General features: G+C 33.0%; 1 protein-coding gene across 1 annotated transcript; it reads left to right on the forward strand.

The window, feature by feature from the left end:
• The first annotated feature begins 699 nt into the window (after positions 1-699).
• On the forward strand, positions 700-24,924 carry LOC143242270 (uncharacterized). Its single transcript, XM_076485637.1, has 6 exons — positions 700-965; positions 8,547-8,629; positions 10,750-10,864; positions 21,434-21,613; positions 23,727-23,831; positions 24,733-24,924. Exons 1-6 carry the CDS (start codon positions 801-803, stop codon positions 24,922-24,924), a joined length of 840 nt encoding a protein of 279 aa, XP_076341752.1. The 5' UTR covers positions 700-800.
• Positions 24,925-27,307: the final 2,383 nt, after the last annotated feature.

Here is a 27,307-nt window from a genome sequence, read left to right on the forward strand (position 1 = left end):
CAAGTGTTACGTTAACATGAGAGTCTCTTGTACATTGTAACAAGTGTTAGATAAACATGAGTGTCTCTTGTTCTTTGAACTAGTGTTAGATTGATATGATTGTTTCTTGTTCTTTCCAACAAGTCTTACATTAACATGAGTGTCTCTAGATCTTTGTAACAAGTGTTACATTAACATGAGTCTCTTGTACTTTGTAACAAGTAACATGTTAATACAACACTTGTTACAAAGAACACGACACTCATGTTAATGTAACACTTGCTACAAAGAACAAGAGAAGTCGTGTTAATAGAGCACTTGTAATAAAGAACAAGACATTCCTGTTAATGTAACACTTACAAAAAACAAAGATACTCGTGTTAATCTAACACTTGTAATAAAGAACAAGACACTTCTGCTTTATATATTTATATTAATAATATTTTAATATAATAGCCTACATTTAATCCTCATGTTAAGGTTAGCAGTTTAATTTTTAACATTTCTAACAAAGGTGAAGAATTGCATATTGTGTTACATAATCTAACAGCTGTTCAGTTTTTAATTAAATTATAATAAATGGTTTCAGCTTGAGTTTTGAGTTAAAAGTTCAAATATGTCTTATGAGAGAAGCGTAAGGTAAAAATTATTTTCAAACTTTCTTCACTAAAGAAAGTTTGAAATACGTTTTCTCTATTTTATTGCTTATGATATATATAAGAAGATTGTGATAGTAAACATATATACTGTTACTTTATAAATTGGGAGACTACTGTCAGGCAATATTTTCTGAAGATGGACTTCTCTATGAAGCATGTGTTATGAGTATTAATGAACAAGAAGGGACATGTGTTGTTCACTTTCTTGGGTATGGTAATGAGGAAGAAGTTTGGATTGGAGATCTTCTTGCATCTCAAGGAAAGCATGCAAGAGCACAGCAGGAACTTGCAGCCCAAGGTTATTTTGCTGATAACATTGATGTGGAGGTAATATATGCATACTCAGTCAGTAATTTAAGACTTGTATAACATTATACATTTATATATATTTATTATATTGACCTTTAAGTCATTGCTAACCTACATCACAGAAGCTACAAGGATGCAGCACATGTGCACCCATCTTACTGAATCCAAGAGCATAAAACTGACCTTTAGTCATCACAAAGTTACCTATCTTGGCTGAGCTTTAGTGGGCTAGTATTTTCAGTTATATATGTATTATCATTACTACAATTAACAAATATGTTTTTAAACTTATTTCTTTTGTAAAATATAGAACTATAAATAAAGAAGTAAAGCAAACAGTTATCTCTTCCAGTTACAACCTTTGTACTCAGTTGCTCTTTGCCTTATGTTGCTAATATTTAAGAAACTTCACACGTGGAAGATGAGAAATTAAATAATTTTTAAAGGTTTTATATATATACATTTGAATAACCAAAAATTTATAAATTACTATATTGATACCATTATAATTTATCAAGTGTAGTAACTAAGCTGTATTTGGGTCTTAAAGAATATGAAATTTCAAACGGGCTAAAGACCCAACTTACCAGCACAAAGTAATACTTTAAAATGGTTGAGAAAACCACTTGAGGGATATTTTAAGCTTTTGATTGGTTGTTCACAAGATGTAAGTGCATATAAGGACCTGTTTTCAAAATGGGAAGAAGTGAGTAGAGCCACTGTGTTTAATTCAGTATATGAATGATATATCAACAAATAGAAAAGATAGGAGGTTCTTATTTCATATTCTAGCTTCTCAGTATCAGTAATTTGAGTTCCTAATTTGTACAAAACAATAAGCTTCGTACTTGGACACCCAATCTGAACCAATGCTGCATTTAACGTACCTTGTGACACACAGAAATCAATGTTTAAAAGTGTTTTTTAATATTTATTTTTAAATTAAGAAATAGAATAATGTATAATATGAAAATTTACAGTATAATCTACAATTTGATACCAAACATAATGACATAAATTCATAAAATAGTATTATAGTATTAAAGCAGTATTATAATTGCCTGAGAACAAGCTATTTTTTTATGTAATATATTGTAATGAATATATGTGTGTCCATGAAAGATATCATAAGTGAATGTTTTAAAAGTATTGCATGGTATTGTAAACAGTATAAATACAAAAATGCTTTGTTTCTAAACTCTGCCACAGTGATTTTTGTATCTAAACTTTATGTAGTATTTGTCAACCTTTGACTGTGTTCTTTTAGGTTTATTCCCATTTTGTTTACAACTATTTAGTCTTAGTGCCAATGGAAGTAGACAGCTTTTATGTCACTAGTTGCTCCACACATTTTTATTTTTGTGTGTTTTATCTTGTACAAAATAATACTTTTTCAAGAATTGAAAGAAATCCTTTTAATTATTGCACAGAATAAGTTTTTTTCCTTCAGATAACTTAATACTTGCATGTTAAAATTTTTAAATATTTAGTATTGTACTTAAAGCTGGTAGAAGTATGTGTAACATTATTCTAAAACTGAAATCTATAAAGCTATAAAAATTAATGATAATTATTGGAATTATAATTTCAAATACTAAAGATTACTTGTAGTAACATCATTCTTTCAAAGAGGTAACTGCTAAAATTATACTTCTAGTTTCATTTTAAAGGTATTTTAGTTTAAAAATAAAATTGTGTTCTATTTACCAGGGCCTGGCATGGCCAAGCGTGTTAAGGCATGCGACTCGTAATCTGAGGGTTGCGGGTTCGCATCCCCATCGCGCCAAACATGCTTGCCCTTTCAGCTGTGGGGGCATTATAATGTTACGGTCAATCCCACTATTTGTTGGTAAAAGAGTAGCCCAAGAGTTGGCAGTGGGTGGTGATGACTAGCTGCCTTCCCTCTCGTCTTACACTGCTAAATTAGGGACGGCTAGCACAGATAGACCTCGAGTAGTTTTGTGTGAAATTCAAAAACAAAACAATCTTTTCACCAGAAAGAGTTATTACCTGAGTGTGCACTTCAGTGTAAGTTCCTGAGCATGCTGCAGGCCTCTAACAAAGCTCTCATTCCTACATCTATTAATGTGCATTGTACCAGTCTGTTGTTTCATCATTATTAAACCATAGCCCCCCAGCAGTAGGAGGGTGACACATCTTTTATGTGTAGTAGTCACCACAAACACAAGTGTAGTCTTTCCTTTCTTCATTATCAAGTAGAATAATACTAAGTTTAAACTTAACAGTTAGAACTTTCATTTGAATTATGTTGATTTTGATTTTCTTTTAATTCACCTTTTATTGTTAGGGAAACATGTCCTACTACCTGTTATTGTTATTTAATCCAATGTACAAGTTTCATCCAGTAATCTTCAAGGTCATTATTAGATCTATGGCTATTGCCATACTTGTTTTAGTGTATTTCTAATTATTGCCGTTATTTTCTTTCTTTATGATTTAAGAAAAAGGACTGTCATAATATGAGCTTCATGTTTTCAACTGAATGTTCCCACATTAATGATATCCTTCAAGGTTTTTAAAACTCTTTTACAGAAGTCATACTATACTGTAATGACAACTGCAGACAATGATCAGTGATATTACTGCCATTGTGCACAATTTGGCTGGTTTGATTCTTATCTCTGATGTAGGATACTAACTACACTTGCTTTAACTTCTCATTGAAGTTCTACTTTTGTCTTTCTATGCTTGGGATTTACAGTTATGTGTCTTTTGTTTTCTCTTTCTGCAGTTAATTTCTGCTAAATCTTGAACACCTGCATGGTCCTCTTTCACCTGATACTTTGAGTCTAGAGATATATTTTTCTTACATTTTTCTTTCAATCTACCCTTTTTCACCGTATTTCAATTTCTTTTTTGTTCTTCTGCTCCTTTGTATCCATCATGACCCTTCCAGCTTTTGTGAGGCAGCTTGCACATATTTGTTTTCCACTTTGCTCTGGGTTTTCTTCCATTTGTTCCATTTAGTTGGATATTTTTTTGGACTGCTCCTTATTAGGTTGCTTTATTTTCTGTTTAACCCTTATCCAGGACTTCTGTCTTGGGTCCTTGTGATATGGTGTTTGGGTTTTTGTGTTTTTTTTAATTAAGTTGGTATCTTTAGCTGATGATGCAGTTCTTCAGCAGTGTTTGTATTCACCAGATTTTTATTTTATATGTCTATATATATTGTTTTTTTTTGGAGTGATCCTCCTCTTTCTCTTGTCCTCTTCTTACTATTAACTATCTCCCTTAAGCCATGGAGGCAATTCATTCCTGGAGCTACTTGTTGACTTCAGTCCTGTAAAAACTTTTCCATTGGTGAATCCCTTTGCTACATCCTATGAAGCTCTGTAGGTTCTTTCTCAGAGGTTTTTCCTTCCCTCTTTTACTCTGCACCTCTCCTATTGAATAGGCTGTGAGGTAATTCCTCTGCTCCATTCTAGAGTTCTACTTCTGTATTTTTTTATCATTCCAATGAAGGCAGAAGGCTATTAGTCTGTCCCACTTAACCCAATTTTGGTCTTTCTTTTGGTCAGTTTTCTCATCATGATGGATAACTTCCACATCTTGATTTGTATACATATTTTTTGCTTCCTTTGATTTACCTCAGTGATCAAATATTTGATTCTCAATAGTTCCTTTTAAGTTGGTTATGGCCCAGACTTTTTTTTCTCCGAGGTCATATTCTTGAAGCCTATTATATCACTAATCTATAGACACTTGGTCTCCACTTACCACACCGAGTGTGGCTTACTTTGTTTTGACTTCCCTTTCCCTTCAGGAGTAGTCTCATTTCAATCTCAACCCTCCTCTAACTACATTCGTGGAGAAGGCACAGCCTACATTTTTGTCTTTGTCACTTGGAGGTTTTTGATACCAGGACTCTTGTTTCCTTTGTTTCCTGCATGAGTTATTTTGGAGGATTCCCTCTTCTCTTGAATCTTTTGTTCCTCTTAGATTTGCCCATACACATTTCCTTCAGTAGTTTATGATCTGTCAATGCAGGTATCAGTTGATCTCACATGGCCCTGGATACCCTTTTTTCCCCATTTATACAGACTTGCATATGATTGGAGCCTTTCAGATCTCAGATCAGTGACTGTGTGCTCCTTCTGCATATAAATGTGAGTTTCTGTATCTTTGGTGACTGTAGGTGGTACTTAGTGCTTAACACTCACCAGTTCTGTAACAACACCTTTCAGCTGCTTCTGTTCCAATGAGGTACAGCTCTGGATGGCTGATCCATTTCTGATGCCAAGGGCAAGGTTTCTCTGGTTCTATATTTTTGAGCTAGTCTCTCCTCACAGTCTAACCTTCATTTTCTGTCTCATCTGTTTGGTATTTTTATTGTGATCCATTCAAAAAACATCTGTTGTTCCCTCCCCCATTGTGGAAGTACTCACTCTCAGAACTTCTTTTGTCTTGGTACTGGTCTTTCTCATATAAGATCATGATCATCAGATTTAGTTACTTATGAATCATGTCTTGAAAACTTAAGCTTAGGTGATAGAAGAACAACTCTCTCCTAGATCTGGTACCTTTACATACAGTGGTTTCTCTATCTTCTGGTATTTGTAGTGGATTTTTCTCTCACTTTTGACCTCCTATCATTACTGCCTTTCCACTCACTTTACTTTCAATCTCAGATACTATAGGATGTGATACAATAGTGTCCCATCACATACACCACAGTAACGTTTCATGTATCCTGGCTTTTGTCTCCCTCTTTTTGTCAGTTTCCACTCCACAGAACAACTCTCTCCCAGATTTGGAACCTATCCATACAGTGGTTTCTCTGTCTTCTGGACTGCTTGTTTGTTTTTTCTTTGTTTTTTTCTGGTCTTATAACTACCTTATTCAACATATATATATTATCCAGACAGTGGGATGTACCAATAAGCAGTTGGTGTGTAACAGGAAATACTTACCCAAAATATGCATTCAATGGGTAGCATGGAAAATGTTAAGCCATCTGCCTCTGCTTATTGCCTGCTGTTGATATGGAGTTTTATACAAGACCAGCCAATCATTAATTGACAAAAATGTAAAACAAATTGACAGTCAGGGGGTGTCTATACACAAACACCTGGTGTCTTTAGTTGTAGTAACCTTTGTGCTGTCTCTAAGTAATGGACATAATTCCAGGTGATTGTGTCTGATGACAGTGGTCCATTCACATCTTCAGTATTCTCCCCATGCAAATTTCTCTCTTCCCCTATTTCTTATAGTACACTTGTTTTGTTTTGTTTCTTTTGGAGGGGGGTGGCTTTGCTTCATTAGTTACAAGCTGCTGAGGAAGTAGATATGTAGAATTTCTCATTTAGTGATGTGATTGCTGTAATACAAAACCAAGTGAACACACACCTGTATTCAGAAGTAGAGCTAGAGTGTTACCTGGTTGTGTAGTACAAGACATGTCATTAAATTATGAATCAAGCCAATCTTGACTGTTAGATCCAGACCAATGAGCTGTGGGATGATATTCTTTGTACACCTCATTTGTATGATATCCAGTATTGAGTAGCCTGAATTATAGCTTTAATAACACTATATGCTCATGCCCAGCTATCCATCTGCAAGTTAATGAACAGTTGAACAGTCTGCCATTCTGTCCATCTCAGTGATATGTTGGCATCCAAAAAAAAAAAGAAAAAAGGTTTCTATGGCATTATGTTTTGCTCTACTTCCTCTATTGGGCAAAGAGTATTCTCAACTTGAGATGGACATAGTCTTTCAACAAATGCTCCCCATTAACTTACCCACCTTATGGATATCACACCCCATGGGCTTTCCCTTCCTGGTGCTGTTTCCAGAAAAGAGTTCATCATTGTAATTTCTTTCCACCATTTCAAGGTGAGAATTTAGCTCTTAGTGATGCAAAAAAAGATTAGTAACATTTCTAAAGTTAACATTTATTTTACCTGTAAATGTATTTCAGATTGATACACCACCTCCCATTCTTCCTTCACTTTTGGTGTATTTAGTTTGCCTCATGAGGCAGATGTTTGTATGGATTACTAAGTATGGATGATGTATTGCTCTCTTATTGGTGAAAGTATAGTTAGTTATTATTACATTTTAAGAACAAAAGAAGTATGTCATCAGTTAAACCACCAAAGACAACATGACATTTACTACAGATATATTTATTTTTTTAATATATGCTATTGTAGATACAGCCCTTTGGGCAGTGCCCTTCTTTAGTTATCTGTAGTTGAACAGTAAATTTGTGAAAGAAAATGTTCTAAATCATCAAAGGTTATATGACTTTAACAAAGAAATGTGTACAGTAATGATTACAATTTTTGTGCAAAGGTATTTATTTCTAACAGGCTTATTGTAAAGTTTACTACAGAATTGACAAAGAATGTCTTCATGCTTATGGTGAACTTTATTTCAGTGATAATTAATGCCAGGCAACTGTAGTCACATTATATTGGAAGTGCTAGGTGAAAATAGTAATTCCTGGGCATCTTTTCCCACTATAGCTACAACCCTTATTGACTTATGGACCCATGAGTAAAACAGAAAGAGATACCTGCTTTTTTTCTGCTGTCCCTTTGATTTAATAAATTGGGCCCAGTCTTCATATCAAAATAGGGACTTTGTGGTTACTCAGTGTACTGTCTCCAGTATTCGCATTCCTCCTGATTTCCTAATCCATCCCCACCCTCGTTTTGTGGGAAAAGGGAGTCTTTTACCACTTGCCAGTTCGTAGTTGCTGGGGTAGTGGACCATGGAGGCTGCCTCCTGAATGTGCTCAATTCCATTCTGTTGAGTGTAGGGCAGTGGTTTCCTGAAGGTGTATAGGGCATATGTTCTTCACCAGTCATACACTATATCATGAGCAAATCCATTGCAATGCTGCTCACCTCCCTGGTTGAGATCTCTCATTTTACCATCAACTGGATGCCAATTCATAGAGACTGATTTTGGATTAGAGATGGACCAACTAACATAAGTTTATATACATTTGTTGGTAAGGATTCATTGTTCTACAATTGTCAAGTGCTCCAACTCTGTGTAATTGAGTCTTGTATGGGGTAGATGTAGTCTCTCCAGTGCTCCACTTCTGATAAATTCAAACTTGGAGGAGGATGGTGTGCAGAGTGGAACCTATCTGATTGGTATTTGAGTGAACCTCCACACTGACGCATCTCTTCCTACTGTTATTCAGGTGTTAGGTTCCTGAGTGGCTGGTGTTGGTTCTGGATTTGCACATGCACAACATTTTGACTGATGGCATGAAATTTCTTCTTTCTTTCTTCTGAAGTTGAGGTTTAGATGGTGTGGACTCTCTCTCTGCCATTGGTTGGATGATACATACCAGATGCTGCTTGGCTTTGGAATGAAGATGACCAGGCAGGTGTTGTCTGGTGGTGAATGAAAAGTTTTTCATATAAAAAAGCAGCATTCAATGCTTAGATCTGTTAGTTAAGAGTGCATGCTTGTTGCAAAAATATTCTTTGTGCAGGAAAATAACAAATTCTGATATTTGCCTGCACATAATGTTATGTATATAGTTTGTATGTAAGTATATTTAATTTTAAGAAATGTATATAATTCTGATATTTTACTACATTTAATGTTATAAAGGCAGAAGAAAAGCTAGACTTCTCTGTGATTCCAATTGTTTTGAAAAGTGTTGAAGGATGTGAAAGTTTACAAGTTCAAGTAATGTAAGTATGAAAGTTTAGAACTGATACAAAAATTTATTATAACTGTAAAATGTACACAATACCTTCTCTATGTTCTTGATTTTTTTGTTGAAATGTTTGAATAAGACATATTACACAAAAAAGCAAAAGGATAGTTAGAAATTGTAATATTTTAACTATAATAAGATATATCCACTTCTAAAATCATACATAGTTTATTTTAATCACTTTATGCACATGTAGATGGCACGTCACCACTAAATTTGAGTTACTGGAGTGGGACTATTTATTGTTTTTCTTGTATATGATATGTTTTACTTCTAAATTTTAACTGCTAGAGTAAGCCTTCCAATCTCTTTTGTGCTGGAAAGTTGAGTTTTTAGTCTGTTTAAATTTCATAATTTTTAGGTGCAAATACAGCTCAGTTACTAAGCTTAATGAATTATAGTGGAATTCTGTGGTTATCAGTATTGTAGTTTTTGAATCTTTTGGTTATTCCAATATATATTTAAAACCTTTACAAAAATTTTGTTTCATGTCCTCTATGTTTGAAATATCCTAAAGATTAGTAAGCTATAACAAGCATCATCCAGGTGCAAAGGTTGTAGCTGGAAAAGACAATTGCTTTCTTCATTTCCTGTTTTATGTTTTAAGAAAAATAAGTTTAAGAACATGTTTGAAAATGTTAATAAACTATGTAGATATATAATGTACAATAATTGCAATGTGGCTGTATTTTACAAAATATTAGGCCGCTAAAACACACAAAAATAGGTCACTTTGTAAAGATTTAAAATCAGTTTTATATTATTGGTTTGGGAAACATGAGTGCATGTGCACCACATCATTGAAATTTGTGTTAGCTTGGCGTGGCTGAAAGGCAGTATAGTAAAAATAATAAAACTGTATAATTGTATAATGTAATGAGATTTAATCTATATAGTCTGAACATTTATGTTGTGGTGTTATAATCTGTAGTCATTCTTGAGTGAAAAAGGCATAATTTATGCTATATTTATTTCCTAATTTTATGTGGTGGTTATGAGATCATCAAACTGACTTGACCCAATGAGAGATTTGGTGAGGAAATAATATAAAATATAAAGTTTATTTTTCTTAAGAAATGTCATAAAACTATTTGGATGATATAAATATTTTGCATGTGAAATTTGAAAATTTTCTGATGCATAAAAATATATATTTTATCTTAAAATGAAAATTACTTTGCACATTAAATAGGCAATGTGCTAAAATAACAAAGGGCATGATAAAACATTGCATAACAAACCTTAAAACTTAATAGAAATAAAACTAATATTTTGCGTATGATAGCATTGTAATATTTACAAATTTTGTGAACATGCACTTACTAATTTAGAATTAACAGCATGAAAACTATAGCAACCACAAAATGGTAACAAAGTTGGTCCATGGACCTAGGCTCTTCCTGAAAGTGTTTGTACATCTGTCATTGCTCATATATACAGAGGTTGTATGCATTTCAGTGATGAGTTGTACTTGATAAGTTCATGCATGGTAATGGCTTGATCTGGTTTAAAATTATTATATGCCTGCTATTTAAGTACAGAGTGAACCATGATTCATCTTTAAAAAGGATATGACTCCACATGCTGTGCATTCATTGGATATGTTCTTTACAGAATTGCAGAAAGGCTGCTTTGTACCTTGTTTTGCATTTTACATGGAATCTAACCTTGTGAAAATGTTACAAGGCTTAATACTGGTTCACAAACACCTTAATCACTGTAGTTCACTTGAAAAAGTAAGAATTCAAACAGTTGTTTCATTAAATATTGTAACATAGACCATGTTCTTCAGTAAGATCTTATAGTAGTGATTTTGTCTTTTTCTGGTTATAATATTTCAACTTTTGTTTATTCTTAACTGTTCGGTACAGAGTAACTAATGTTTGTGAGATTCAAGCAAAAATTGAAACAGCTTTTCAGTCTAAGAGCTCCATATATTGCTTTCAATGTATGGACTAATTTTGAAATATATTGAAAACTTAAAAATGTGATTAGCAACTCAATAAGATAAGGTATTACAATGAAATGTTTCATTTTAAAAGCATCGTCCAACTGTATAATTTGTACGTGGTTATTCTTTCTTTGCATCTTTAGGTTTGTAATGGAGTTACTGGTATTTGACTTACTTCAGTTTACACCAGGAAGTAAAGAGAAATTGTGGAATATACTATACAAGCAACTAGAATTAGGAGGAATTGATCTTAAATTGGTATGTATTTAGTTACAAATTGCTTTAATGTACTTAATTATAAGTTTATAATGAAATTAAGTACTGATATTTAAAATTAGTTGTTGATTGTGTGACCAGTCACTACACCACTGTGCCAGTAGATTGTGACAACCTTAACTGTGAATAATGAAAGTAATCAGGTACTTTGTTGCATGCTTATAATTAGTATGTGTGTGTTTTTTTTATAAAAAAGCCACATTGGGCTATCTGTCGAGTTTACCCATGGGAATCGAACCTCTGATTTTAGCATTGTAAGTCTGTAGATTTATTACTGTACCAGAGTGGAACTATAATTAGTACTGATGAGACTAAAGGTATCCATAATTACTTAATTCACCTTTTGAGTTTGTCACATCACACAAGATGAGGTACCTGTTCTTTGTTTGGGTTTATAAGCTTAAAACAAAGTTTGTGGGTGGATACTGTAATAAATAATACAAAAATCCTAACTTTTACACAATTTATTTAAAATATAACACATTATTACAGCATTAATTATTACCTCAATGAAAGTTTTGTATAAACTTTAAAAACTCAATATGTGTATACTTTAGATATGGTATACACTGTGTGATGGTCAGGGTGACCTTGTAGGAAGAAGTAGTGGCATTAGAGATGCTTACTGTTACCTACTTTCAACACCCCTCTGAATGTCCTATTACAATGTTTCATATGATTAATTAATTGACAACCATTGGGCACAGAAGTGGCTTGGAGGTCAAAATTCAAAGATCATGGTTCGAAGTAGGAAATGGGTATAACTGAAGAAAGGACATTTCACACCAGCATTATGTTGGCTATTGGAGCAGAAGCTTCAGGCAAGTTTATGTAGTATTGCAATTTTGGCAACCATATTATTTCTTTGAATTCTTCCATAGATAAAGCTAGTGCACTCTCTGAGATATATACACACTGTGTATGTGTTGTTCTATTGAAAGTTTAAGTTTTTTTTTGTGTGTGTATGGATGTGGCACCATATGTGAATGTAGATAATGTTAATTTACATCAAAGATGATAAATACTCAGTAATAGTAATAATAGGGGAAGGAATTGTGAACATTCATTAAGTGTCCCTTATTCCAAATTATCATCCCACAAAGTTTGGTTGAGGTTAGCCCCCCTGTGAGTTAGGAGGTGTAAGATAAGACAAACATAGATTTTTGTCCTCATACAGAGAGAAAATTTTATATTAGATCTGAGTCAATTTTGAATTCAGTTAATAGCATCTGACTGGCATATCTAGAATATGTAAGTGGCTTATTTAATTTTGAGCAAAATATATCCTGCACACGTTTTGAAGATGGGAATTAAAATGATCTTATTTTTAACCCTTTGGACTGGCTAGTTGATGTTGTGCTGTTGTTGTTTGTTGCCCTCTCCCACTAAAATGTGTAACCTAATTGGATAATATCTATGCTTGTACTTGAAAAATTATGTAAGTTTGTTTAGTATTTGTGTACTATTTTAGATTATGAATTTTTTTGAAATATAATTGTGAAATGATTTTTAATAGTTTTGTCACATCTGGTTTTCTTTTTCCCCTGTGTCTTAAATCATGTAAATGTATCCATTAGAGAGATTTTTTTTTGTTAAAGTTTTATTTTGTCTGCATTGTTCCATTTATGACAATCATTTTCTCATCTTCTCATACAGTTTTTCACACATGATTAAATTAGCCATTAAAAAATGAGAAAGAAAATAAGACAAATGAATTTGATATTATCATTGGTCATAATATTGTGTTTTATATATCAAATGAGCTATACCTAGTTTTAATTTTATCAGTTATTTGTACTTGTCCTTATTTATTGAAGCAGTTGTATAGCTTCTGAAATAGCATGAAATTGAAGAAAGTAAGAGCACTGACCACAAGATACACAACTTGTATTCTAAACCTGCACTGATACAAGCATTATATTACCAGCTATACAGTACTGTGCAAAAATGTTAGTCAAACATTAGGTGTCAGGTTACTTTCACAAAACAATAGAAAGTTGGTCACACGTGAAACATCAGAAGTGTATTAATCTTCATATTCAGTACAACAGAAACTTGGTGGAAGTGCTAGTTGTCCCATCTTTCATGCATGCTTGTAAAATATTTAATTAAAGTTTCTTTTAGGATATTGTTCTAAGTGTCTCTAATACACTCCCATAAAGTTTCTTTATATGTAACTTTTGATTTATCTTATTTTGGATCTATCAAATCCCAGCTCTGCATAGTTGGATTGAGATCAGGGCTCTAGAGGGGCCATTGCATCATTTGAATGATGCAGCTTCTTTCTTAGCTAAATAATTTTTGCACAGGTTGATGAGTGTTTTGGTAATAGAATACTTTACTACTAATACAAAAACTGCTAGGTATTGATAACCATGTATGTCCATCCTGAAGAACTGCCATTCTCCACCCAGAGGGTCAATGAATATATTATGTTTATGTTAATAATAAGTTTCATGTTATGTGCACCTCACATTGTAAAATGCTCTGTTGTTACTGATGGATTCCTCTATAATTTTCTAAGTAAGATAATGTAGTACATTTGTGTGTTGTTAACAATTACTTAGATTACCTACATAGAACTAAATGTTAGCATTGCAGTCTTGTTAACCTCATCTTAATTACACTAATGTTACTGTGCTATTATTACACTGTTCATGACTTAGTACAGTCAAAAACATTTCTTTAGTACCGATGTTCTGGTACATTAGTCTTGTTTTTGTTCTTTAGCTACAGTGGTGTTTATTGATGTTCTGGTATATTAGTCTTGTTTCTGTTCCTTAGGTACACTGGCATTATTGATGTTTTGGTACATTAGTCCTGTTTCTGTTCCTTAGGTACAGTGGCATTATTGATGTTCTGGTACATTAGTCCTGTTTCTGTTTAGTTAGTATAGTGGTGTTATTGAGTTTCTGGTATAGTAGTCTTGTTTCTGTACCTTTATTACAGTGGTGTTATTGATGTTCTGGTACGGTCATCTTGTTTCTGTTCACTTAGTGCAATGGTGTTCTGGTATAGTAATCTTGTTTCTGTCCTTTAGGTACAGTGATGTTATTGATATTCTGATATACTATTGTTTCTGTTCCTCTAGAGCAGGGGTGTTATTAATGTTCTGGTACAGCAGTCTTGTTTATGTTTTTTAATACAGTGGTGTTATGGGTGTTCTAGTACAATAGTCTTGTTTCTGTTCCTTTAGTATAGTGGTGTTACTGATGTTCTGGTACAGTAGTCATGTTTTGTTCCTTTAATATAGTAGTGTTATTGACGTTCTGGTACAGTAGTCATGTTTTTGTTCCATTATTACAGTAGTGTTATTGATATTCTGGTATAGTAGACTTGAATTTATTCCTTTATTATAGTGGTGTTTTTGTTTTGTTGGTGTAATGCTCTGGTTTGTATTCCTTTAGCACAGTAGTTTTGTTGATGTTATAGTACAATTGTCTTATCTCTTCCTTTAACCCCATCACACTGGGTGCTGAGCATGACACAATGTTTTAGTGTCTTACCTTGAATATTTTATTAAACAACTTCATGGTTATGGTATGCCAATTAGAATAGCATAAAACCTTTGTTAATAAACCATATTTTAATAACATATAAATAATCAGCTCTTAATTTTGCAAGGCACTATCATAAAAAATTCTGAATATTTCCTAGTGTGATACACATGACACATGCTGGCAGATTTTATCCACCACCCATGGAAGAAGTATGAAATTGAATGAAAACTACTTTCTCTAAAATCATCATTGCTCAGATAAACCACATTAAATATAGTCTTCAACATTTTTTTCTACTGAATAGAAAGTCAGACTCCTGCTGTCACATCCTCTCTTTCAAGTTGTGTTCATAGTTCTCTTTATGCTTAACTGTATGTTACCTATAACTAATAGACAGTTAAGGTTTTCATTCTATCAAATGATGTATTTCACAATATTTTCTTCTGTATAACCAACGTTCCATTGAGAAATGACTAGCTTGGATTAATTTGTAATGACTCTTGTCACAGATCTAGAAAGCTAGTAAATTTTTGAGTGATGTGTAAATTTTGCATGTTATAGTCTATGTTGTTTGTAGCATTATTTAATGAAATAAAATTATAAATTGCGATAATATAAGTAGCATTAAAAGTTATGGTTAACTCTCTTCAACAATCAAGAGAAACAGTGTAGATTGTTCAAGTGTTTCATTTATTTATTTGTTTATGTTTATTTTTTGTGTATAATTATAAAAGCAACTAAAATGTAAAAAATAAGTAAGGATATTTTTTAAGTTAAGATAAAGTAAAATCAACAATAAGTATAATTTTTTCACGAGACACTTGAGCTTATTGTACTAGTTGTAGTAGCTCATGGGTAATGTAATTCGATAGCGTAATGTGAGCTGGATGTTTCTTGACTTGATTTTACATCTTATAATGGCTTGACAGTAGTTTGTTGCAGTTTAAATGGTGATAAACCTTAATTATAAATAGATGTGTTACAAACTAAGAGCTACTTAGGATAAATGAGTGTAGTTTCTTCTTGCAATATGAAGTCATTCTAGAAAGAAGAAAGGGTAATTCAGGGTTTTTTAAATTTATTTTATTGTTTTGGTGGTTTCAAGGTCAGTGAAGTTAATCAATCCTGTTTTGAGTTGGGTTAAAAAAATTACATATAAACTATCAAGATTTACTGAAAAAAATGTTTGAAATGTATTTATGGAGGTCTTAGGGTTATATACAAAGGAGGTATTTTAATTTTAACATTAAAATAACTTTTCACACAGATTATTCAAAACAAATTATCATATGGACAAATCTTTATTTTATTTAATTAAATATGATTCTTTGTATGTTAGAGACTTGTAATATTAACTGAAACATTGCCAGATTTTGAAAATATACCACTTTGAAAGTTAGAAGTATTAAATCTAAACAGACTGTAAACAAGCACAAGGAGGTCACATGGTCAGTCATACAGATCAAGGCTGTGTTGAGAGAGTTAATACAGTGTTGTTATATATGTTCTTGTACAATGGATTTTTATCTGTTCCTTTATTGCAGTGATCTTTTAGTTATTTTATGTTATCATAACGTTTTGTTATTCTGGTGTTGTGTTGGGCTTGATGGTTCCCTGAATATATATATATATATACAGTTGTGTTGTCAGTGTAGTAATATTTTTCTCTCTCTCTCTCTTTTTTTTTTTTTGTCAATATCCTGTATACTATTGCATCATGAACAGACAGTATACTAGCTTTATGATGTGCTCTTATTATAATGACTTTGTAGGCATTCTGTTACCTTAGATATCTTTTGGCTGTTGTTTCAGCATATTGATCTTGTTAATACATATTAGTACAGTGAACATATTAACCTGTACACTACAGTTATTCTAGTATATTGTTAATTATTGTATCCTTGTTTATGCATTGTCAGTACAATGATTTTTATGTTGCTATATTAGTACAGTGTTCATGTTGATGTTGTGTTACCACAGTTTTCTTCTGGGAATACTGATACTTCAGGGTACTTGTTGATGATTATTGAGGATGCTTGTTTTTTTACACTGAGGATGGTGGTTTTGTTGGTATCTTCTTAACACTATGGTATTTTCTATGTCCTCTTAGTATGATGTGCTCTATGTCACATCTATTTAGTACAGTTAAAGTTTTAATAGTACAATAATCTTTTTTGACATTCAGTTATTACAGTGGTTTTGTTGATTACTGCTTTGTAGTAGTTTGTTTCATTTGAAATGTCTGACTGTATATGTAAAAATTAACACTCCATATTATTTACTACCACAAGTTTTAATAATCAAAGTATGCTATATTTTCTGCATAGGTTTTTTTTTTCCATATAGGATCCACTTCTTGTCATAGGTAATGCTTTGCTTTAAGAATGACTCCCTCTTGTTCCTAACCAGTTTTCTGCTCTTCTATCAGTTCATGTGGTACCTCTTTGCCCAAATTTTTAACTTTCTGATTGCAGCCAGGTGATGAGAAACAGTTGCACTGGAAACTTCTCAGTCTACTGAAAGTGCCTGAACTGTCATTATGTGGGCAAGCTTATGCAGTAGCACTTAATATGAACTGTCATGTGTAGCACTAAATATGTAATGGGCTAGCTTATGCAGTAGCACTTAATATGAACTGTCATGTGTGGGCTAGCTTATGCAGTAGCACTTAATATGAACTGTCATGTGTGGGTTAGCTTATGCAGTAGCACTTAATATGAACTGTCATGTGTGGGCTAGCTTATGCAGTAACTATTACTGTTTCTTCATTCACAACAGATTGAAGCCTTCCTCAGTGTTTATTCTCGAGGTTCCTATTACCAGAACGAATAGTAGTTTGAGAAGTATTCCCTTGTTCCAGTGCCAAATTGATGTTTTTAGCAACCTTGACTGCATTTTTTTGCCAATTTGAGCTCATATCAAAAAAGTAGTTTCAGTTCTTTTGAAGAAATCATCTTGTGTAGGGTTCCAAAGAAATACAAAAACAATTATAATACAACTTGACATGACAGGCAAATGTAAAACACAGCACTCTCAGTAGTATCAAATAGCATACAGTCAAGTTACTGTATTCAGCTTATTCTAATCACAGTCACTGTTCTACTAAGTGAAAATAAGCCATTTCATATAAAATGACCTAATAAATGCTCTTCTTTGTGTAATACACAATACTTACATTAGCTAGCTTTGAAAAAATAAAAAGCTTCATTTTCTCTAGTGTAAGTTATATGAATATAGGTTTTTTCATGTTCATTCATTTGATGTTTGTGCTTCAAATTATTTCTGCTTAAAACACAAACTTCATTGCCTGTAACTTTAATTGTATTCTTGATAAACAACTTTTCGGTAGTTTATACATTCCAGATCAAAAGGTTAATGAAAGTATCATAGAAGTCTGTGTTATCAGTAACACATTCAAACAAGAAAAATTAATCTTTTTAGATAAATAATTAAAATGAATTAAAGAAATGTCTTAGTGTTTTAATTTTTTTTGTAAGTTTTTTTATGTGTATATCCATACTTCAGTTAGAAAAGCCTTTCTCAAACATCTTGTATCAATATTCTTTGACATTGAGAAGGCTTATAATACAACATGGAGATATGGCATTTTGTGAGACAGCATAGATATGGGTTACGTGGCCATTTGCCCACATTTATTAAAAATTTGTTAATGGTCAGGCAATTCCAAGTTCATGTGGGTTCAACACTTTACCATTTTTTTCTGTAGAAACTTGGAGTCTCTTGGGGCTGTGTTCTGAATGTCACACTTTTCAGTATAAAAATTAATGCCATCACTGAACAACTCCCTCTCACTATTGCAAACACGCTCTATATCGACGACTTTCACATCTCATGCCAGTTATTGAACATGAGGTATATTGAGCGGCAGCTACAAACTGCTCTCAATTGTTTACTGAAGTGGACCACAGCAAAGGGCTTTACCTTCTCTCTCACTAAAACAGTTTGCATGCAATTCTGCCACCAATGGGGTATTCGTCCTCATCCTGAACTCCATTGCGGTGAAGTTGTGCTGCCTGAGGTCTTTGAGACTAAGTTCTTGGGGCTTATCTTTGACCGTAAGCTGACCTTTATACCACATATCAAGCAGCTACAGGTCAAATGTACAAGAGCACTGAACATCCTCCTTGTCCTCTCTTCCATCACTTGTGGAGTGGATCGATGTTCTATGCTAAAGATATATCGTGCTCTTATTTGACCGACACTCGACTATGGTTTGCTTGTTTTTGAATTTCGTGCAAAGCTACTCGAGGGCTACCTGTGCTAGCTGTCCCTAATTTAGCAGTGTAAGACTAGAGGGAAGGCAGCTAGTCATCACCACCCACTGCCAACTCATGGGCTCCTCTTTTACCCACAAATAGTGTGATTGAATGTCACATTATAATGCCCCATGGCTGAAAGGGTGAGCATGTTTGATGTGATGGGAATTCGAATCTTAACACACTTGGACATGCTTGGCCACCTCGACTATGAATCACTGGTCTATGGCTCTGCCAGACCATTGGCCTTAAAGATGCTGGACACTATTCATCATTAAGGACTTCAGCTCTGCACTGGGGGTTTCTGTACTTCCCCAGTTCAGAGCTTGTACATAGTCTCATGAACCTTTTGCACCTCTGCCATTTACAACTGTCTTTACTATATGCTTTGAAACTTTGTTCCTAACCAAAGCATCCCATCTAGGGTTGTGTTTTCTTTCCTCGTTGGCTCATGCTTTTCAGACTAGACGGTATGCCATTGCTCCTTTTAGCCTTCATATCCAGTCATAGTTGGATGAATTGGGTCTGTCGTTGGATAACATTGCTGTATCCACTGGTCAGCCCATCCCACCATGGTTTATTACCATCCCCAATTGTGAATTATCTTAAAGCTATCTGAGAAAAGTAGACACTCCTGATTGGAAATACTGTTTGTTATTTGCTGAACATCTTTTGAACCATCTTTCCATTCCTGTTTATACAGATGGTTCAAAATCAGGTGACTGTGTGGACTCTACCATGGTTGCACGTAAAATCCCTCTACAGCTTCTGTGTTTACTACTGAACTGTATGCCATTTCTCTTGCCCTGGATCACATAGAAGCTAAGCAGTACTCAAACTGCATGATTTATACTGACTCGCTTAGTTCTGGCCCTAGAATCGCTTCACATTGGTTCACACCCTGTTGTCACCAATATTCACAACTGACTGGCCCATTTCTCTTTATCATCTACTTCTATTCAGTTTTTCTGGATACTGGGCCATATTGGTATTCATGGGAGCTAGCTTGCCGACACTGCAGCTAAGTCTATTTGCTCTGGCACTATCACCGCTGTGCCTGTCTGATACATGGACTATGGTCCTGTATTCAAGGCTTGGCTCTGTGCCATCTCGCAGTCAATTTGGAGTGAGCAATGCAAAAACATGCTTTTCCAAATACAACCCTGTATTAGACTTTGGCTGTCCTTGTTACCGTAAGGATCGGAAGGAGGAAGTTGTTCTAACTAGACTATGCATTGGTCACAGTTTTTTAACTCCTTGTTTTCATTTATCTGGAACTGATACACCATTATGTTGTCTGTGTGATACTGTATACCACATTTTACTTTCTTGCCATCGTTATGACTATCAACGATGGTGCCATTTTCACCATATTCTGTCCTAAGGTTTGTCCATAATGACATTGTCCACCTTGGAAATGTTTTTAGTTTTTTTAAAGGCCATCAGTCTTTCTAATGCCATTTAAGTTTTTTTAGACCTTTTTTGATGAGAATCCCTCTGGAGAATCACAGTCTATCTAGTTTGATTTGAAATTAGAAAATGACTGTAAAGTCAAGTAACTCAAATAGGACTGGAAAGGTCTACTTAGGTGACTAACGCTGCTGTTTGAACTACCTGTTAGTCATCCTGGCAAGTTACTATTAAAATTTTGCTATACTTCCTTTAAAACTTTAATTACTTTACTTTTTGAAAATAGCTATAACATCAAATAACTTGGAACCAAGACTGGAAAGGCCAGCTACAGGTGACTGATGATGGTTTTCGTACTTATCTCTTTTAATCTTCCTAGCGAGTTATGATAATTACAGTTATGCTGCAGAAAGTCCTCTACAACTTGTATTACTGTAGTTTTGTTTTAATGCTTTAGACTAGATGTAAACATTGGTTTATGGTTTTTTTACTTTTTTTTTTTTTACCTTAATTTTCTTTTATTTTACTTTAATTTTATCTTTTTACTGGATGTTTAGCACAGATAGCCCAGCTGCTTTGTGCCATAAAACACCAAATCAACCAACCAACCAACTAAGGAAGATAATTACTACCTTCAGTGTAACCTAGAAAAATAATTTTTTTTCTTTACCTCCCACATTTGAGATTGTTTATAAGTAGAACTGGTTTATTTTTCTTTATTCAGAATAGTATGTCGTTATTCATTCAAACAAGTCAGAAACCTTCCAAGAACTTCTGTAAAAATTTGTTTCCAATGTGTTCATGAAGAAAACATTTGTTTTTAAAGTAGCTATATGTCTTAAGCTAGTTGCATAATTGTTAAACTGATCAAACGTAGGAACAAAACAAAGTAAAATTAGTTCTAAGTATTCTGAAAGTGTTTGATACCAAACCATAAAGAAATTCAGAATTAAATTTGAATTTTGAAAGTGTGTTTCGGGGCTAACACACAGGTTTTATTTTGGTCTTTTTTCAGGCAATAAAATGTTTACATTTACAGAAAGTAAACTAAAATAATTTTTTATTTTATAACTTTTTTTTGCTTGTCTACTAGCTAGTTGTAGGTTTCAAATAAATTAACTATTGCAAACTTTAGATCTGAGAGTTTATATATAAAGGAAAAGAGTATGACAAAAAAAGAAAAATAAACTTTACAGATTCTTTATTTTGAATTATTTTTATAAGATATTGGCACAATGGCTTATGAAAAGAAAATACTTTATCACTAGTACAGTTTTTAAAGTTAAGGTTTATCATTTACATTTCATTTCACTTAACCATTTCTGTGAGTCTTTAAATGTATGTGAACTAGTTGATTCTTTCAGATTTTAGATAGGTATGGTTTGTATCAACTTACAACTGAAAAACTTGGAGTTGCAATTGTTGACACATTTACTTACCTGATGAGCTACCTTAAAAGTAGAAACTTTTCTGTTCCCAAGAAGTTGATTGAATCTCTGAGTGAAGTTCTATTAAATCATTGTGGAAAAATGGTGAACTCACAGGTAAGATAAACTGTAGAGTTGAAAGGGTTTTTAAAATATGAAACTTGTATGTATGTATTGGATAAAGGTGTTTTGTAGAACTGTAGTGTATTTTTGCATTATAAATTAGACTAGCTAACAAAGTTTTATATGTCTATTACACTTTGAGAAAATGAATAGATAAGTATGTGTATACTCATATCATGTTTTTTGTTATTTACATTCATATTTTATACTGCTGCACATTATTCTTTTATCTGGAGCTTTTGTAAAATCTTTCATAATGGACCATTAGTTTGGTGCAGCCAAGTGATTAATGTGCTCAAACTGTGAATCTAAGATTTTATTATCTGTGTTTCATTACTGCAAATGTGTGTTCTGTGGGGCTTGTGGGTGCAATAAGTGTAACTATCAAATCTCACTGGCTGTTCCTTAGCTACCTTCCTTTTAGTCTTATACTTCAGAATTGGAGACAGCTATGCGTGTAAAGCCCTTGGGTAGTTTTCCACAAAATTCATAAACAAACCAAAAATGAAAGACCAGCATTTTTTAAAAGTCTTTGGTTAACTAATCTTCTCACCCAAGGTATCGTTTAGTGTCTTACATTTAAACTTTTATTAAACTATTTTTTCTTTTATGTTATATTATTTAGAAAAGCTTAAAATTTTAGCTAATGATTCATATCTTTATAAGTTTTTAATTCTACGAGGTCATATTTTAAAAAAACTTCCTGAATTTCTCTTAGTATAACACATGACATATTTACTTTAGGTATCTTGTCTTCCCTATTTAATTCACCACCCTTTCAAAAAGTACAAAATTAAACTTAAATTACTCAGAATAAAATTGTCATTGCTCAGACAAACCATAATTTTTTATAGCCTTCAATTTTGTTTGGCTACAAAGCTATAAATAAAAAATCAGACCCCATTCCTGCCACATCAAGCTGTCATATCCTTTCTTTCAGGTTTTGGTGATTATTCTCTCTTAGATTTATTTATATATTATTTATAACCAACAGAAAGTCAAGGTTTTGATCTATCAAATGATGTATTGTATAATGTTGTATTCTGAAAAAATAAACATTAGTTTTACTCAGAGAACAACCTTCTTTCTCATGGGAAATTTAATGGCTAGCTTGGACAGATTTGCAACAGCTTTTGTTGCATAGGTAGAAAGGTAGAAAAATTGAGTGTTAGAAGAAATTATCTGCTTTTTTACATATTATCAGTATATGTTCTTTGGTCCGTTATTTAATTAAATGAAAATTATTTAATGCATTACTACCATTAGTGTAAAACAGTAGTATATAGTGTTCTCAACAATCTACAAGTACAATATTTCATATTTGTCTTGTTTCTTCTTTATTTATTATTATTAAAAGTAATCAAAATGTAAAAATGTGGATCTCTTTTAGATTAGTTAAGAATAGATTATGTAAAGAAAATAATAATAATATAATAAAATGTTTCACAAGCCACACGTGCAAGTATCTTGTAGTTAATGTGATTCATTACTGTAACGTGAGCTGTATGTGCCTTGAGTGACACAGATAATAGTTAGACAGGATTCAAAGAGCATATAAAAAAAATAAATTTTAATTACAAATAGATGTACACTGTTAGGACCTTAAAACTACTTAGGGTAAATGAATGTAGTTTTGTGTTACAATTTAGAGTCATTCGAAAATCAGAAAAGGTTAGTTTAGATTGATTTTGTTTTGGTGGTTATGAGGTTGGTTAATATAAACATGGACAAATCTTTATTTTATTTTACTAAAACTACTTCACAAAAAAATATTATTTATGATGTTAACTGAAAGTGTGCAAAATTTTGTAAATATGTACACTATTGAAAATTGGAAGTATTTAAAACTATAAAGACCTTGAATGGGTACAAAGAGGTCATGTGGTTGTTCCAATTGACTGAGCTTAATTGTGTGCATATGTACTGTGGTTTAAAGATAAGGTTACATTAATATCAAATTTTATTTTGTTACTTGGGTTTCTTCATTTCAAATATTGCACAGTGTTCTTTCTAAAAAATATAATTTAAGTTTCTGTGATTTATTTTTCTTTCAATTTACATATTCTTAATTATTATTGTAATTAAATATGTGTGTGTTTATATATAGTGTGTCAAGACTGCATTATTATATATACAAAGAGAAGAGCTCAAGCAGTTGTCTGCCCATAATCCCACAATTCAAGAAAACCTGTTCAACATCAAGCATCTACAAGTAGGTTATCCACCAAAAGAAAGAGAGCTAGCGATGACATTAAAGGAGAAGAACCTTTGAAGTGAGTTGTGATTTTCTATATTTGTTATACACACTACATGGCCAAAAGTATGCGGACATCCTTCTAATTAGTGGGTTTGGCTATTTCAGCCACACCCGTTGCTAACAGATGCATAAAGTCAAGCATGCAGCCATGCAATCTCCATAGACAAACATTGGCAGTAGAATGGGTTGTATTGAAGAGCTCAGTGTCTTTCAACATGGCACTGTCATAGGATATTACTTTTTGAACAAGTGAGTTTGTCAAATTTCTGTCCTGCTAGAGCTGCCCCGGTCAACTGTAAGTGCTCTTATTGTGAAGCGAAAACGTCTAGAAGAAAAAAACACTGTAGTCATGAAGAGGTAGGCCATAGAAGTTCACAGAATGGGACCACCAAGTGGTGAAGCGCATAATGCATAAACATCTACTGAGTTCCAAACTGCCTGTGTAAGGAATGCAAGCACAAGAACTGTTCATTGGGAACTTCATGAAATGGGTTTCCATGGTCGAGCAGCCACATGCAAGCGTAAGGTCACCATGAGCAATGCCAAGCATTGGCTGGAGTGGTGTAAAGTTACCACCATTGGATTCTGGATCAGTAGAAACACGTTTTCTGGAGTAATGAATCTTGCTTCACTATCTGGCAGTCTGATGAACGAATCTGGGTTTGGCAGATGCCAGGAAAACAATGCCCGCCTGAATGCATAGTGTTAATTATAAAGTTTTGTGGAGGAGAAATAATGGTCTGGGGCTGTTTTTCATGGTTTAAACTAGGCTCTTTAGTTCCAGTGAAAGGAAGTCTTAATGCTACAGCATACAATGACATTCTAGAGTTGTGTGTTTCCAAAATTTTTGCAACAGTTTGGGAAGGCCCTTTTTCCAACATTACAATGCCCCATGCTCAAAGCAAGGTCCATAAAGACATGGTTTGCTGAGGTCGATGTTGAAGAAATTGACTGGCTTGCACAGAGCCATGACATCAACCCTGCTGAACAACTTTGGGATGAATTGAATGCTGACTGCAAGCCAGGCCTTCTTGCCCAACCTTGCTAATGCTCTTGTGACTGAATAGGAGTGAATTCCCACATCCATCTTTCAAAATCTAGGGAAAACCCTTCCTGTGGAGACTGCTATAGCAGCAAAGGCAGTATCAACTCCATATTAATGCCCATATTTTGGAATGAAATGTTCAACAAGCACATATGGGTATTCACCTACTTTTGGCCATGTGGTGTATCTTTATTATTCAATTGTGATTGTTAAAATCTTGATAGTGTATTTCCCTATGTAAATTTAAACATTTCTATTACAATGCTTTATTGTCTTACTTTTAAGTATAAAAATGAAAAAAATACACAAAATATATGAAAGAAATTTCTGTTGTGATGTTTGCTCTTTATTTCTTTCTGGCATTGAAATAATGAATATTAATATAAATACAGAAATATATCAAATTTTGTAAGTTTTATTGAATGTTTATTGTGAATTATTAAAATTTATAACATGATTTTACCTATGATAACAGTGTTTATGCCAAAAATTCTTTTTTACACATTCTATCATTTTCAAATTAGTGGAGAAAAATGAAAATTATGAAATTTTTAACACAGATACTATCAAATGTTTGCTTAGTATTCAGACTTGGATTTGGGTAAGAATAAAAACAAACTGAAAATTGCCTTAGTTTTGATGTACCAGAGTTGTTTCATGATTATTCTTCCAATACCAAACATTACTTCCTCTCACATCAATAAATAGTTTGGTGCTTTTATCTATATGTAAAAAAAAGCATGCCTAACAGTTAAATGGTAAAGTGTGTCTTGCATGCAGATTATCATGTGACAACCTTCCCACCAATAGTAGTGCAACACACATGCTCCTGATATGTGCAACTCCTCTGTTCTCTTTCACTGAATTATTTCTTCTTGGTTGGTTGTTCTTGTGTTGTGACTTTAATTTGTTCTCGTTTCATGTGTTTATTGTTTTTTCTCATATTTGTATCAATTTCTCTCAACAGGTTTACTCTTTATTATACAGTAGTGATATTTGTAACTTGTTGAATTATTTTGAAGTGGAATTATTCTATATTTCTATTTAGTTATGGACTTGTTACTTTGTTACAAAAAGTATTTCTTTCTGTCAGTATGGTTGTAATGTGTTCATTTTGAATTATGAATTACACATTCTAAGTTACCATTTCAGAAGTTTTATTTTCTATTAGCACATTTATACAGGTTTCTAGTGGTGGTATTCTACTGCAAAATAATCAGCTTTTTTTCATTGTTATATTGATTCTCCAGAGTGCTGACATTTGTTGTGCCTTGACTTGAGTTTGGTGGTCTGCACATTTTTAAATACAGTCTGCCAACTTTGGGCAGATTAAACATCTATAGTTATGAGTTTATAACATTTTTATTGCTAGTATCATTATCTGTTGTTATTTGGGCTCCATAACATAAGTTTTGGTAGATTGGTACTGAGAGTTTAGTTTAGGTTTAGGCTTAGTTGTATCCTGCATTCTATACCATTCAATTAGGGCTTATCATTGGTTTTGTTATTTTAGGATTACGTGTAATTTATCTTACTGGTATATCAATTATTGGGTTAACAATATTGTTTTTTTTTCATATATCGTGTCTCATACATATCTTAATGTTTACATACAATTACTTACTTTTAAAAAATAACTTCTGTTTAATTTTCATTATTATTTGTCTCGTATACTTTTCCTATTAACTTGGTTTATGTGGAACCCTGTAGCCAGGGTCCACACAGACTTCTAGTATTCTACATGCTTATTGTCAGGTTAGTATTTTTAAATTAGAGTTTAGTGATATATTTCATCTTCACTGTTCAATTTGGCTTAAAAAAGAGTCTGTTATTTTTTAATTACCTATATTTCTACCTCAGGGTAAATTAATAATTAAATTAAATATTTTATTTGCTTTAATACATAACATCTGATACATATGTTTATTTCACCACACAATTTCTCAACATTTACAATTTATCAGTTATTTCATTTTGTTGTTCTTTATAATTTATATGTTTTACTATTACTTTTGTTTGTGAGGAGCTCTGAGGGTCAGGGTACATCCTACTTTCTCCAGATATTGTTTGCCTTCCTCCTACTATAGCAAAACCCATTGAGATGAATGTTAATTTTCTTCCACCTGATCATGGCTTGCCTTTCTAGACCTTGACTGCTGAATATGTGAGACTTACCTCAGTTTTATTATTTTTTATAGACATGTTTTGCAGTATAATATTTCCTTCCTTTTCTAGATATTGTTTCACAATGAGCATTTTTGTCTCTCTTTTGGAAGTGAGTACTTGCAAGCCTTGTCCAACCGTGGCATTTGTTCTTTTGCCTTAGTTTACCATCAAAAAAATTTTCTTCTTGATTCTATATCCTTGAGATCTCTGTTGCCAATTG

The sequence above is a fragment of the Tachypleus tridentatus genome, unplaced genomic scaffold (genome assembly GCF_004210375.1).
Source record: "Tachypleus tridentatus isolate NWPU-2018 unplaced genomic scaffold, ASM421037v1 Hic_cluster_2, whole genome shotgun sequence".
NCBI classification, from domain to species: Eukaryota; Metazoa; Arthropoda; class Merostomata; order Xiphosura; family Limulidae; genus Tachypleus; species Tachypleus tridentatus.